The sequence below is a fragment of the Dama dama genome, chromosome 28 (assembly GCF_033118175.1).
Source record: "Dama dama isolate Ldn47 chromosome 28, ASM3311817v1, whole genome shotgun sequence".
NCBI lineage: Eukaryota > Metazoa > Chordata > Mammalia > Artiodactyla > Cervidae > Dama > Dama dama.
In genome coordinates, this window is record NC_083708.1 from 15,573,264 (window position 1) to 15,587,985 (window position 14,722).

The 14,722-nt window shown below is 33.4% G+C and overlaps 1 protein-coding gene across 8 annotated transcripts in view; it reads left to right on the plus strand.

Annotated features, from left to right (window-relative positions):
* The window catches only part of SENP6 (SUMO specific peptidase 6), a 129,280-nt gene that overhangs the window by 93,285 nt on the left and 21,273 nt on the right, over positions 1-14,722 (plus strand). For all 8 annotated transcript variants that reach the window (XM_061132034.1, XM_061132035.1, XM_061132039.1 and 5 more), the window contains 7 exons: positions 1,023-1,258; positions 3,856-4,026; positions 4,962-4,995; positions 5,639-5,833; positions 6,797-7,023; positions 8,373-8,482; positions 8,599-8,715. In XM_061132034.1, coding sequence (XP_060988017.1) covers positions 1,023-1,258; positions 3,856-4,026; positions 4,962-4,995; positions 5,639-5,833; positions 6,797-7,023; positions 8,373-8,482; positions 8,599-8,715 — 1,090 coding nt within the window. The remainder of the gene's footprint in view (positions 1-1,022; positions 1,259-3,855; positions 4,027-4,961; positions 4,996-5,638; positions 5,834-6,796; positions 7,024-8,372; positions 8,483-8,598; positions 8,716-14,722) is intronic.

Genomic DNA, 14,722 nt, shown 5'->3' on the forward strand with positions numbered 1-14,722 from the left:
TACTTTAGATTGGGTAGTTAATCAAAAAGTGGTATTTAAACCAATTATTTGATGACAAAAGTGCAGAAGTGTTAGGAGAATTACAATCAGATAGAAACAAGCTGGTGTTGGTGAAACAGAAAGAGGAAAAAATGAAGCAGTATGAGAAAGTAGCCTGGGTCCAAATTACATACATCTGTGAACCAGAGTAATGAGTTAGGATTTTGACTCAAGTGAAGTATGCTGGCTCTGCAGAATCTGATATAGAGAGGAGTTTGAAAAGATTCAATAATAAGTACATGGTATAAGAGCAAATTACCTTCATGTAATGTCTTACCCATGATCATTTACTCAACAAGATTTACTGCATATTAGGCATTGGTCCAATAATTGTGGTTCAGCTGGTAAAAAATTCACCTGCAATGCAGGAGACCTGGGTTCAGTCCCTGGGTTCAGAAGATCCCCTGGAGAAGGGAAAGGCTACCCACTCCAGTATTCTTGCCTAGAGACTTCCATGAACTGAATAGTCCATGGGATCACAAAGAATCAGACACTACTGAGTGACTTTCACTTTCAGGCACTGGTTCAGGTTCTCCCAAAGACTAGTAGTGATATTAGTGATTTCTTGTGTGAGATAAAAATTATTTGATCACGTACAGTCTTACAGACTTTTAAAATGCATGCTATTTTATGAATAATTTGTTTGCAGATTCTCTTCATACTTAAGACTTTCTGGAACTCTGAAGTAGACCTAATGATAAACATGCAATTTTTGTTGTAACTTGTGTATGTTTCTGTGTGGGTGATTGTGATGAATTGTAGAACTGATTTTACATTTGTATGTTATTTTAAAAATGTCATTTCTAATTGCTCTACAAATTTAAATTTTCATCAGATAGAATGGATTGTATCTTCGTTTTTATTAATCTCAGATCAGGAGGAGATCTAAAGCAGATTTTGTATATTTCCAACTTTTGTCATGTACTTAACATTTTTAACTGACAAGAATGAAATACCTGAAGTACTTAACACTTTCTTTATAGTCATTTTGTCCAGTGATGATGATGATGATGATGACAATGACAGGACTAACAGAAGAGAAAGCGTCTCTCCTCAACCTGCTGATTCAGCATGTTCTTCCCCAGCACCATCCACTGAAAAAGTAGAAGCAGCACTAAATGAAAACACTTGTAGAATAGAGCATGAACTAAGAAGCATTCCAGCAGATTCAGAATTAAATACAGTTACATTGCCAAGAAAAGCAAGAATGAAAGACCAGGTACTTTTCACATTTATTAACATTTATTCAGATTTCTCCTTTGATATGTAAATATTTGGGGGAGGATAATTTGGTGGTGTCAATAGGAAAAAATGAATTATTCATTAAGTAGAACTTAAAATAACACTGGGAAGATTATTGAAAGAACATTAAAGCATACATAAAAATATATTTTAATTAAAGGCTTAAAGTGTAAAAAATTGAACAAAAAGAAACATCATCAACCTTTAGTAAGCAAAATGTAAGTGTAAAACACATATATTTGTATAATCTAGTAGACAGTAAGAGGTCATTTTAACTTGGGTATATTTTATTAATAGCATAATATTGTTTTAGTATATTTTGTGTTTTACTGTAAAATTTTTTAAATATTCAGATGACAAAAGGAATTATGTCAATAATAGGTCTAGAAAGGAATATTTGTAATACAGGTAAACTATGCTGATGTCTATAATAAACCAAGAACTTTTAATTAAGAGTTAGAAAGAAAAAGAAAATTTTAAAAAGATAGGAATAGACCAAAAGAAGAGAAATTCAGATAATAAATAAATAATAAATAAATAAATTCTTTATAGGAAAAGTACATGTCAAAGAAAATTAAATATAACCATATACTTAACAAACTTTCACAATTGATGCAAAATCAGTTAACATATATATTGGCAAAAATCCAAGGTAAAGGGTACTTTCCTTATATGCTGATGAAAAAAAGGTAAGTTGTGGCCTTTTGGAAAAAAGAGTAAAAGCATCTACTAAAATATTTTAAACGTATACTAAATGACCAAGTAATTCATTCCCTAGACTCAAAGGAATCTTTAACCTCTAGTGCTTTGATTATATATATAAATATAATTATTAGCAAACAATCATTTTAATGATTGTGATATAGAAATTACATAGGGGCTTCGCTGGTGGCTCAGGGGTTAAAGTGTCTGCCTACAATGTGGGAGACCTGGGTTCGATCCCTGGGTTGGGAAGATCCCCTGGAGAAGGAAATGGCAACCCACTCCAGTATTCTTGCCTGGAGAATCCCATGGAGGGAGGAGCCTGGTAGGCTACAGTCCACGGGGTCACAAAGAGTTGGACAGGACTGAGCGACTTCACTTTCACTTTCACAGAAATTACTGAAGAAACTATAGTATCTATTACACAGCCATTGTCAATGAAAATTGGAGCTGTATCAGTGGCTTAGGATTTTCTACATGTTTTGTGAGAATACCAAGACGCAGAAATTATGTGCATATTTTCTTATTTTTGTATAAAGAACCTACAAAATAAATTTGTATGTTAAAAAGTTGTATGTACATATGTCAGGAATATGGAAAGTTGTAGATTAAAATATGGAAACATACATATTTAATTGTTAAGATGGGATCAGTAAGAAATGGAAAACCAAAAGTAACTATAATAATAGAAAAAATATAGGTTGATACTTTTAGTGTAATTTTAGGAAATGCCTTTCCAAACATTTCAGCACAAGCAAAAGTAATAAATGAAGAGATGAATATATTTGTTTCAATGGAAAGTACAATACAGTGAACCAAAGCACCATCCACAGAATTTAATAGGTAATGCAAATGGGAAAAAATAGTGAAATATGTGACAGAGTTATAAGTTGGTCCTTTACATAGTTTTGATTTCTTAAAAATCAAGAAATAGAAGCAACTATAGAAAAATGAGTAAAGGGTACAAATAAGAGTTTTTATGTAAGGTACAAAAAAATAAAATATATTTTTAAGTGTTAGATTGCTGGAAATTACCTAACTTACTATTGAGCTAAATAACATCTCGTTTGAAGAAATAATTCTAAAGCTAAAAAAAGTTTTTAAACCTCTCTGATAGATATCTGTTCATAACCTGGGAAAATATTCATTTTAATGAAGATCCTGTTTTATTTTTTTGATGATAAGGATTTTAACATCTTTACTTTTAATTACATTTAATTTAAATATGTACTTACAAAGACACTTTTATATTATGATTAATTTGCATTTGGGAATGACTGAAATCTTATTTTAACAGATAAAGTCATTTAATACTTTTTAATATGTAAAGAAGCATCATTTTGTAATGTAAATAACCATTTTCCTAAATTATCAGTTTTCTAAAGAGCTGCTAATTTAATCCAAATACAGCAACTGCTACCACTCTTACTAGATAACTGTTATCCAGCATTTTACCATGCATGAAGCACAATGCTAAGCTACTTATATACATTAGCTAATTTGAATAAATATTGTTACATTTTAGTTTAGGAAACCAAAATTTTTATTAAGTTTTACAAGATCAGATCATTGAAAGGTAGTAAAACTGTGTTTTGAACCCAGGCTGTCTGATTCCTAAAGTACCATTTCTCACTGCTGGGCTGTTACTGGAGTTTCACCTAATAACTAGGTAAAGTAGCAAGATGAAACAGGAAGAGTTTAGTGTTACTGTTATAAAATTAATAAATACTTACTCATCTAACACTGTTGAAGTAAAATCAATTTTATGTTTTGATAATTACATTTCTTCTGTTGGGTCTTCTTTGCTATGTCTACTTAGTTTGCAGTCTTGTTTTAATAACTTACTAAGTGAAAATTTTTTTCCTTTTTCAGTTTGGTAATTCTATTATCACCACACCTCTAAAACGTCGCAAAGTGATTTCTCAAGACACTTTAGTTGATCCTGTATCGTTAAGCTGCCAAAGCTCCTCTGATACCGTAGTTTTAAACTGTCGAAGTATACGAGTAGGAACACTCTTCCGACTATTAATAGAACCTGTAATTGTAAGTACACACTGTACTCTTTACTACCAATTGTAAGATTCAGAATTTCGTGGCTAAGACTAATGTATTTTAAAATTTATAAGTTAAAATATTTAATAGAATATTACAATTATTTCAAGATTTAAAGTTGCTTTAGGAATATATAGACACTTATAAATGGCTACTCACCATAAAAGTTAGTGGGTAAAAACTTTGTCATATGTATTCCAATAAAATTTTTTTTTAATTTTAACAATATTCAAAGTTGTGCATAATTATTATAGGGAAATGTTTATTTTCACTGAGTTGGAATTCACTCCAGTGTGTTACCGTTTTATTCTCATGCCAGTCCAATGCATGAAAACAGTATTTTGAGGAAATTTATGAGAGAAGAATTCAGAAGCTTTGGGGTCTGCAGAAAAATGTCTTGTGACATAGTGACTCCTAGAAATAGATTATTGGACTTCGGTGGCCGCCCAAGAGGCATTGTGCTTTTGAACTAGTTCAGTGTCCAGAGAACCCAAAGAACTTTCTTTAGTCCCTTTATCTTACCTATCATACCTGTCTCATTCTTATTCTCCTAGCACCAGTCCAATTCAAATGTATATTTTCTATTTAAGATTGTAACATAATCTCCTTAATCTGCCTTCTAAGTCATTTTTTTTTTTCTTTCTGATGTATCCCATGCACTGTTGGTATGTTAATCTTCCAATAGCGCTGTACTTATTTTATAAACCTTCTTAACTCGGTGTCCTTAATTCTGTGTTTCCAACTGTTTTTTAATGAATGGAGGTGGGTGTCATTCTCGGTATTGTAAAGCCAGATGGACAAATGAAGTACATGGATCAGTTTTTCTGCCTTCTGTAGGCTAAGTCCCAAAAGCATGTCGTTTAGGGTCTCTGTAGCAAAATCTTCCCCAAAAATCTATGATTGTTACTAATTTATCTTATTTTTAGTTTTGTTTAGATTCTATCAAGATACAGCTAGAAGGTAAGCTGTTTTATGTCCTACTGCTCACTAAGCTTTGTTAACACTAAAACACTTTACTGAAATAAAAAATGTTATTTTTAGAATTCACTAAGATAAATAGTTATTATATGTATCGTAACAAAGGGCATTATACCTTAAAGAGTGGAATTTTCATACTATAACATCCCAGAAGCTATGTTTAAGTTTTTAAGTATTCTTCATTAGAATTCTCTTTCCATCTGGGAAAAAATATATTTAGATACTTCTTTAAGATCAAAGATTTTTCTTCATTTTCCCACTAGAGTTACCATGTACAGAATATAGTAAATATGTGGGGGCTTCCCTTATGGCTCAGATAGTAAAGAATCTGCCTGCAATGCAGGAGACCTAGGTTCGATCCCTGAGTCAAGAAGATCCCTTGGAGAAGGGAATGGAATGGGTACCCACTCCACTATTCTTGCCTGGAAAATCCTTGGACATGTTAGTGTGGCAGGCTACAGTCCATGACGTTTCAGAGTGGGACACAACTGAGCAACTAACACTCTCACTTTCAGTTTTTCATAATAAATACGTACTTTAAAATTGTAATTCCTTAGTTTCCTCCTTCATGATTTTGCCCTCTTAAGAATTGATCCCTTTTCCATTTCCATTTATTTTTCTCCAGAACCAGAAAATGATCCTGTAGGGATTACTTTAAATACCTCTGATCTAACAAAATGTGAATGGTGTAATGTCCGAAAATTACCAATAGTGTTTCTTCAGACTACACCGGCAGTTTATCAGAAGCTGAGCATGCAACTGCAGATGAACATGGAGGATAAAGTTTGGAATGACTGTAAAGGAGTAAATAAGTTAACAAGTAAGTTATGTAGAGCAAATGTACAATACATTGGTTAGCAGACTATGAGTTGATATTGATAGATACCTTGAATATGTTTGTACTAGCTACAATCTTGATAATGACATTATAAGATCTTACTTCCCTCATTTTATAGAAGAGGAAAAGTCCATAGAAAATGGAAGTTCTGAAGATTAAACCCAAGTTTTGCCATTTGGAAAGTTTTCAAAATGGGTTGAAACCCCAAAATATATATAGTCTTTATTTAACACTGTATATAATCTGAGGAAAATGAGGTTTTTTGTTTTGTTTTAATATACTGATAGAAGTTGTAACTATAAATCAGCCATCAAATTGCAACCTTTAAAACTTAGCCTAAATAGGAAGTTTGAAAGTTCATTAACAGGTCTTCATTTTCTACAATAAATCAATGTGGTTCTCCAGTTTGTTTGTTTCCCTTTCCCTTAACATTTGTGGCATAGCGTGACTAGTTGTAAAATATTTCTCAGTAATTGCTCCTTCAGCTTAATGATAAGTAAGTGATAAATAACTATGAAAGCTGCAAAAGTTGGCACATTAGTGAATATTGGTTTTTACAGTTAAATCTGGAGTTACTGCCAATTTACATGGCAGTTTATATGTGTTTAACAGCAGTATTGACTGATGGTATGTTTAAAACTCAATATATTTGGATCCTATTAGGTGAAATAAATTAATTACATGTATGAATAGATTCATTCTAGAGCTGCTGCTAGGGTAATGTGTTCTGGTTCCTTTCTCAATTAACTTAGGTGACATTGTTAGGTGACAGTATTATTGGTCGTTATTTTGGTATTTATTATATATCCGCTGTATGCCAAACACTGTTTTGAACATTTATACCAGGATTTCTGGTGATGTTCTTGGAAATAACTAGTTACTTTTTATTTTAGTATCTATTTATTTTTTTCTTTTAGACTTATAATTATATTGATTTCTTTTCAGATTTGGAAGAACAATACATAATTCTAATTTTTCAAAATGGCCTTGATCCTCAGGCAAATATGCTATTTGAAAATATTATTACTGACATTGGTATAAAGAATAATGTGTCAAATTTTTTTGTGAAAATTCCCTTTGATGAAGCCAATAGCAGACTTGTCGCCTGTACAAGAACCTATGAAGAGAGCATCAAAGGAAGTTGTGTGCAAAAAGAAAACAAAATTAAAAATGTAATTATTTTTTAATGTAATTTTAAATGGTAACTTTAAAGGGAAATATGTTTTATTATCATATTGCTTGTTTGGAGTTAGCTCTTTTTATTTCCATTTCAGAATTATTTGCTTTTATATGTAATTTGTAAACTATATGGTGTCAAAACATTAATGGTGGTGGGTGATTTATGACACAAAGAGTATTTGCTACAAGTCTCAGAAGTATTTTAGTTTCTTTCCACATTCTGTTCTTGTCTTTACTTTTTGTCTCCTTTTCTTTTTCTCTCGTCCCTTTTTCTCCCCCCTCCCCCGACCCCCCCAGCATACATATACATACAGTGCTACATTCAAAGTGACTGGTATTCTAGTTCTTAAATCTGCTAGTGATTCCTATTGGTGACATTGGTTTCAATACAAATAAAGGCATTTTGGTCCCTGATGTATTGTACTTTTATGTGTTATATGTGCATACATGGTTGAAAACTTGGAAAGGAAGAATATAAACCTTTTGATTCTGACTCACCAATTCTAGAATAACTGATTCTAGAATAATTGATTGTGTAGTAGGCAACTCTGAAGCCACCTGAATCAAAGGCCACAATACTGCTATAGTGTACAATATAGGTTAATCAGTAAAAATACAACTTATGTACTTGAAATTTGTCTCCTACCACAGCAACTGGAGTTTGCTGACAATTTGTTTACAGTTTATTAGAAATACTTAAATGTTGCAGCCTGCCTACAAATTTGGAAATAGGTCTATCCAAGGCATAATATTGGTGAAGTTGATCAAGACTTCACCAGAAAAGAACTATTCACACAGTTAGTGGGTTGAAGAAAAGAACAGAAGGAGGAAGGGGAACCATTCCCCTTCTTTTGCAGAATTGGCTACAGGAAATAATTCCAGAGGAAGAAAAGAGCAGCGGAGCCATAAGGCAGCTGTGATGGACTCAGATTTCAATGGAAGGCTCTTTGTTTAAGGACGCCTTGATTCTGGAGGACTGAAGCTCAATGGACTGTGTTCCCTGAGCCTCTGCTCCCATACCCCATGGATTTCCTAGGCACTGAACCTAGGTAGGCCTCCACTTGTAGGGGAAAAAACCGCTATCTGTTCTTTGGATTTTACTAACATAATCTAATTTAATATGGCTGGTAGAGATCTTAGACGTCTAAGATACCAGAAAACCAGTTACAAAAATCGGAAGTATCATTGTTCTAGAAGCTACAGATAAAGAGAAAGTGGACCCTAGCTTTGCCTGTTTCTTATTTTTAATCCTTTTTAATTGAAAAGCATTCTTGCGTTTATCTTTCTGTTGAAATTTTTTCAAATTGATTTTATGAACTGGTAATTTAATTTTCCTTACCAGGTGGCCCTTGAATCTAAAATACAACTTAAAAACAAACAAGAATTCCAATTTTTTGATGATGAGGAAGAAACTGGAGAGAGCCATACCATCTTCATGGGTCCTGTAGAAAAGTGAGAGAATTCCTTTACATTTGCAACACTTAAATTTCTTCTCTGTGTTATTACATTTCAGTGTTATACAGACCTATTTTTGTTCTGTTTGCTTATTTTTTAAAATTTTGTTACAGATTGATAGTATATCCACCACCTCCAGCTAAGGGAGGCATCTCCGTTACTAATGAGGACCTGCATTGTCTAAGTGAAGGAGAATTTTTAAATGATGTTATTATAGACTTTTATTTGAAGTAAGTTAATTTTCTCCTAGCCTTTCAGCAAATTTTTAACACATCATAATGTATATGTTTGTTTTCTAGACTCAGAATTGTATTTTGAATTCCATCAATGCCACTTACTGTGTGACATTTGGAAAGTAATGTCTCTGTATGTGTTTCTTCATTTTAAAAATGAGAATAATAGGAATGCAAGGGGTTTCTGTATATTAATTTTATATCCTGTGACTTTACTGTATTCATTGACTAGCTTTGGTAATTTCTGATGGCTTCTCTAGGCTTTCCTATGTAGAGGATCATGTCATCTGCAGTGAGGGTTTTACTTCTCCTTTTCCAGTCTGGATTCCTTGTATTTCTTTTTTTTATCTAATTGCTGTGGCTAGGACTTCCAAAACTATGTTGAATGGTAGTGCTGGAGATGGTATGGAGGAAAGGGAACCCTCTTACACTGTTTGTGGGATTGCAAACTGGTACAGCCACTATGGAGAAGAAGGTGGAGATTCCTTAAAAAACTGGGACTAGAACTGCTATATGACCCAGCAGTCCCAGTGCTGGGCATATACCCTGAAGAAACCAGAATTGAAAGAGACACTGCGCTTTCATTCTCAGACCCAGTGTTCATTGCAGCACTATTTACAATAGCTAGGACACAGAAGCAACCTAGATGAATGCAATCAGCAGATGAATGGATAAAGAAATGCTTGTACATATACACCATGGAATATTACTCAGCTATAAGAAGGAATGCATTTGAGTCAGTTCTAATGAAGTGGATGAACCTAGAGTCTATTTATTATACAGAGTGAAGTCAGTCAGAAGGAGAAAAACAAATACCATATATTTAATGCATATGTATGGAATCTGATGAATCTATCTGCAGGGCAGAAAGAGACGAATACTGTATATTAATGCATATACATGGAATTTAGAAAGATGGCACCAATGGGTGATTCTACATGCAGGGCAGCAAAGGAGACACAGACGTAAAGAACAGACATTTGAACTCAGTGGAAAAAGGAGAGGGTGGGATGATTTGAGAGAATAGCATTGAAACGTATACATTACTCTGTAGAACAGATGTCCAGTGTGAGTTTGATGCATGAAGGAGGGCACCCAAAGCTGGTGCTCTGTGACAATCTAGAGGGATAGGGTGGGGAGGAATGTGTGAGGGAGGTTCAGGATGTGGGGGAAACATGTATACCCATGGCAAATTCATGTTGATGTGTGGCAGAAACCATCACAATATTGTCAAGTAATTATCCTCAAAATTAATGAATTTTTTAAATGGGAATCATATCTGAAAGAATCATGAGAATTAAGATGTACATTTCAAGTGCTAGAAAAAATATCACATGCAAAGTGATCATAAATAATAGCTTATTACATTGTTATTGTTAGTGTGTTTGGGGCTTCCTTGATGGCTCAGATGGTAAAGAATCTGCCTGAGTGCAGGAGACCCCGGTACAATCCCTGAGTCAGCAAGATCCCCTGAAAAAGGAAATAGCAACCCACTCCAGTATTCTTGCCTAGAAGATTCCATGGACTAAGGAGCCTGGTGGGCTACAGTCCATGGAATCTCAATGAGTCAGAGATGACTGAATGACTGAATACACATACACACTGTGTTAGAAGTTCATGATTTTATAGGGAATACAAATAAGGAATTAAAGTATTGACAGAAGCATTAACATGGTACAAACATAGCAGAAAAAGAAAGCATCATTCTCTTTGGGGGTTGAGAAATGAGGAATCAAGAAGCTTTCCTCGAAGGGCCTACATCATGATCTGGAATACACATACATAGCATGTATGTGTAGTGTGTTTGTGTGTGTATAAACTGTATGTGTTTACTGCTTTCTGATGTAAGATGAGTGTGTCTGTGAAACAAAACAACGTTCAGTTTGTCTAGTGCTCTCCAATATATTTTGTTTATTCAAATGTATATTTTTTTAAAAAACTGGTTGTCAAAAGCCACTGGATTGATTTTTATAGCCCATGATTGCAGCCCACACTTTGGGAAAAGACAGCATTATTATTCACAATAAAAGATTTTGATCAGAAAAGTGACATATAATTGTTTCCTTAAGGTCATTTTGACAAGCAGGTTCATTGTGAATGTCTAGATGAGAGATGATTGAAGGAAATTTAATTAAGGTGATAGAAGAAGCCTAGTTAAGGCATTTTAGTTGCAGTGAAGAAGAATGAAAGAAGAAATAATGAAATGTCTTAAGGGATAGAGTTGTTTAGCAGAAGTCCTGGACTGATCGACTGCATATTAAGAAGATAAATAAATAGATGTCAAATAACTCCTAGTTTTCTTACTAGTAAGATGTCCAAATGATTTTGCCACTAATATGACAAAAGGGAGAGTGTCAATAAACAATTGTATATATGATTATAGAGGTCAGTTGAGTTCTGACCTAGAGACACATAGAGATAGAAGGCTTTACAGATAGTAGTTTAATTAGGAGAATGGGTGAAATTACACAGTGAGGGATATAGAATGAGAAAAAGAGCTATAAGAAGACAAACCCTGCAGAGTAGATTTTGAGAGAGAGACAACGAGTAAGGAGACAATAGATTCTGAAGGTATTTGAGAGGTAATTTTAAAATATAGATTTGCTGGCAAGAGAAACTGTCCTAGATTTTAAATGCCTATGTTTGTATATGTAGATTCTTTTGAAACCTCATACATATTCAAGGACAAGTTCAAAGTTCTTTATAACCAAATTAAAGGATATTATTTCATAAAAATACCCAACAAAGCATATGAAAAGATCTTCAATGTTATTAATCATCAGAGAAATGAACATCAAAACCACAGTGAGGTCTCACCTCACACCCATTAAGTAGGATGGCTGCTTTATTAAAAAAAAAAAAAAAAAATCCCCCAAAATAACTAGTATACAAGAGAATGTGAACAAGTTCCAGCCCTCGTACACAGCCTCTGCGGAAGACAGTGTTGTGTTTCCTCAAGAAATTGAAAATAGAACTGCCATTTGATCTAGCAACCCTACTTCTGGATATACAAAAGAGTTGAAAGTAGAGCTATTTTAGAGATATTTGCATACCCATGTTCATAGTAGCACTGTTCATAATAGCTAAGAAGTGGAAGCAGCACATATGTCCATTGATGGATGAGGTTATAAACAAAATGTGATATATATGTATAATGGACTATTATTCACCCTTACAAAGGAAGGAAACCCTTCGCATGCTACAACATGGATGAACCTGAACACATTATACAGTGTGAAATGAGACATTCACAAAAAGACAAACACTGTATGAATCCACTTACATGAGGATCTGAAGTAGTCAAATTCATAGAAAAGCAAAGAACTGATTACCGAGGGCTGCAGAGCAAGGGAAAAGGGAATTACTGTTTAATGGATACAGAGTTTTGCTTTTGCAAAATAAAGTTTTGGAGATCTCTTTCACACAGTATGAATATACCTAACGTTATTGAATTGTATGCTTAAAAATGGTTAAGACTGTAAACTCTTCTGCATTTTTTCCATAATTTTTCAAAAGATGTTATGTCTTAATAGTAGTGTATACTAGCTTAAGAAACCAAGCAACTGCAAAATCTTAAGCGATTGTGTAGAACAGTGCTGCTCTTACTGGATAAAGTATTCTATGAATGCCAGCTAGGTCAAGTTGTTTGACAGTACTATTCATATCATCTTTGTCCTTAGTGATTTTATACCTGCTTTTTCTGTCAATTCCTGAGAAAGTCATCATCTCCAACTATAATTATTGACTTGTCTATTTCTCCTTAATGTATTGTGAAGCTCTTTTGTTAGGTACGTGCATGTTAATGTCTTCTTGGAGAGTCAAGCCCCTTATCATTGCATAATGTTCCTTTTTATTCCTGATAATCTCCTTGTTTTTAATCCTACTTTGTTCAAAATTAATATAGCTACTCTAGCTTTTTTTTGGTTCATGTTTGCATGATGTATGTTTCTTCATCCTTTTACTTTTAACCTATTTAAGTCTTTATGTTTAAAAAATTCTTTCTGAAAGCATATAGATGGATCTAAAAAATAAGTTCCTATATTTTGTTTACATTTTAGTTTATTGCATTTCATACTAGTCTACACTGTTTACATTAGAGATTTTATAGTCATTTTTTACTCTTTTGAAATTCTTTATATATTTTCAGTAGGCCTCTTGACATCATATAATTAAACTTTAAAGCAAATTTTATACAATGAACTTACATTGTCTACAAGTTCTGCCTTTTCTCATGCAAATCACTATTCCAAATAATCTAACAAAATGCATGATTTTTAAAAAATCTGCTTTTATATTTGTCTCATGATTTTTAGAAGCGAGTTAAAAAGAGGAAACTTTTTCAAATTTCACTATTAAAATAAGTAATTCAGTTGCCACCAGAGCTGCTCATCCTTTTCCATTTCTAACTCTTCAAGTTAGAAGCAAACCTTTAAACTGTTTGCCATACTTATAAGAGGTAGAAGGGCATTGTATCTAGAGAATGTTAGTAAAATACAGAGGGAAAGATCTTTTTTAACTTCATCCTTTAATTAAATTTCATAATTATTAGATTGTCCAGTTTATAAAATAACAGGTGCACAACTTCGTGACTTTCAATATTTAAATGATTTATACACTGAAAGAAAACAAATTCCAAAATGAAAGAAATTCCTGTTTTTTTGTGATAAACTTCGATTTCCCTTTAATTCTAGAATAAGAAACAGCTATTCAAGTTGAAATTAATAATCCTAATACATGTACATGAAAAACCCAGAAATATATAGTCACAGAAATATTAATACTTATGGATGTATATCAGATTAGAGAGACAGAACTAGTTACTTTAAAAGGCTTTTTGAAGTCTTGTTTTTTCACTTTTATGTCCTTAATTCCTCTAGGATTTGTTTTTATGCATGGTATCAGATAGAGACTCAATTTCATGTTTTTCAATATGGGCAAATAATCGCCCTGGTATTATTTGTGAAGCAGTTCATTCTCTCCCCACCAGTGTGAAATCCTGCCTTTGTCATATGCTAAGATAACAGGGGCACAGATCTGTTCTCAGGGCTCTGTCGTCTGTTCCACTGGCCGTGTACCTACCCCTGCATCAGTCCCACGCTGCAGTGATTACTGTTTCTTTATTCTTGTTATCTAAAAAGGCAATATTCTTCACAAATGTTTTGGATATGCTTGACCTTCTTAATTCTTTCAGATAAATTTTAGTATCAGCCCATCAAATACAATTTTTAAAATCCTTTTAAGATTTTGATTGTAATTGCACTGAATCAGTTATTCTCAACTGGAGGCAGCTTTGGCCCCAGGGGATGTTTGACAGTGTCTGTGGGCATTTTTGGTTCTCACAAAAGGAAAGGATGTAGTCTAATAGCATCTAGTGGGTAGAGACCAGAGATGATGCTAAACACACTACATTGCACAGGACAATCCCAGCCACAAAGAATTATCTGGCTTAAAATGTCAATGGTGCCAAGCTTGAGGAGCCCGCCACTAAATTTATGCAATTTGGAGATGACTGATACTTATATTTTTGAGTATTTCAGTAAAAATATGTTCTGATCTTATAGCCAGCCATCTTGCTAAAACTTACTTCTAATATGTCTGTAGATCTTTCTTAAGTTTTCTGTATGAAAATCCTTTCATCTTTAAATAAATTTATTTTGTCCATTTGCAAAAATAAAGCATGGATCTGTTTATATATGAAGTATAGTCCATTTTCTTAAATCACCAAATCCCATTGTTCATTCAGTTCAGTTCACAAAGGAGCCATTGTCATTTTAGTGGTAAAGCAGCATGGTTCACCCATTATAGTTACAATTTGGAAGTTCAAGTCTAATTCACTACATGCTATGTTTTAAATATAAGATGTAGAATTCAGCAGTTGATTTAAACTGTGTCATGAGCTGATTCACTGTCTTGTGTCTTTTGTGGGGGCACACTGAATTGCCCTAAAGGAAGAAATCTGTAAGTTATGTCCTGTTTGAGCTTTAGGATTATTGAATATTATGAT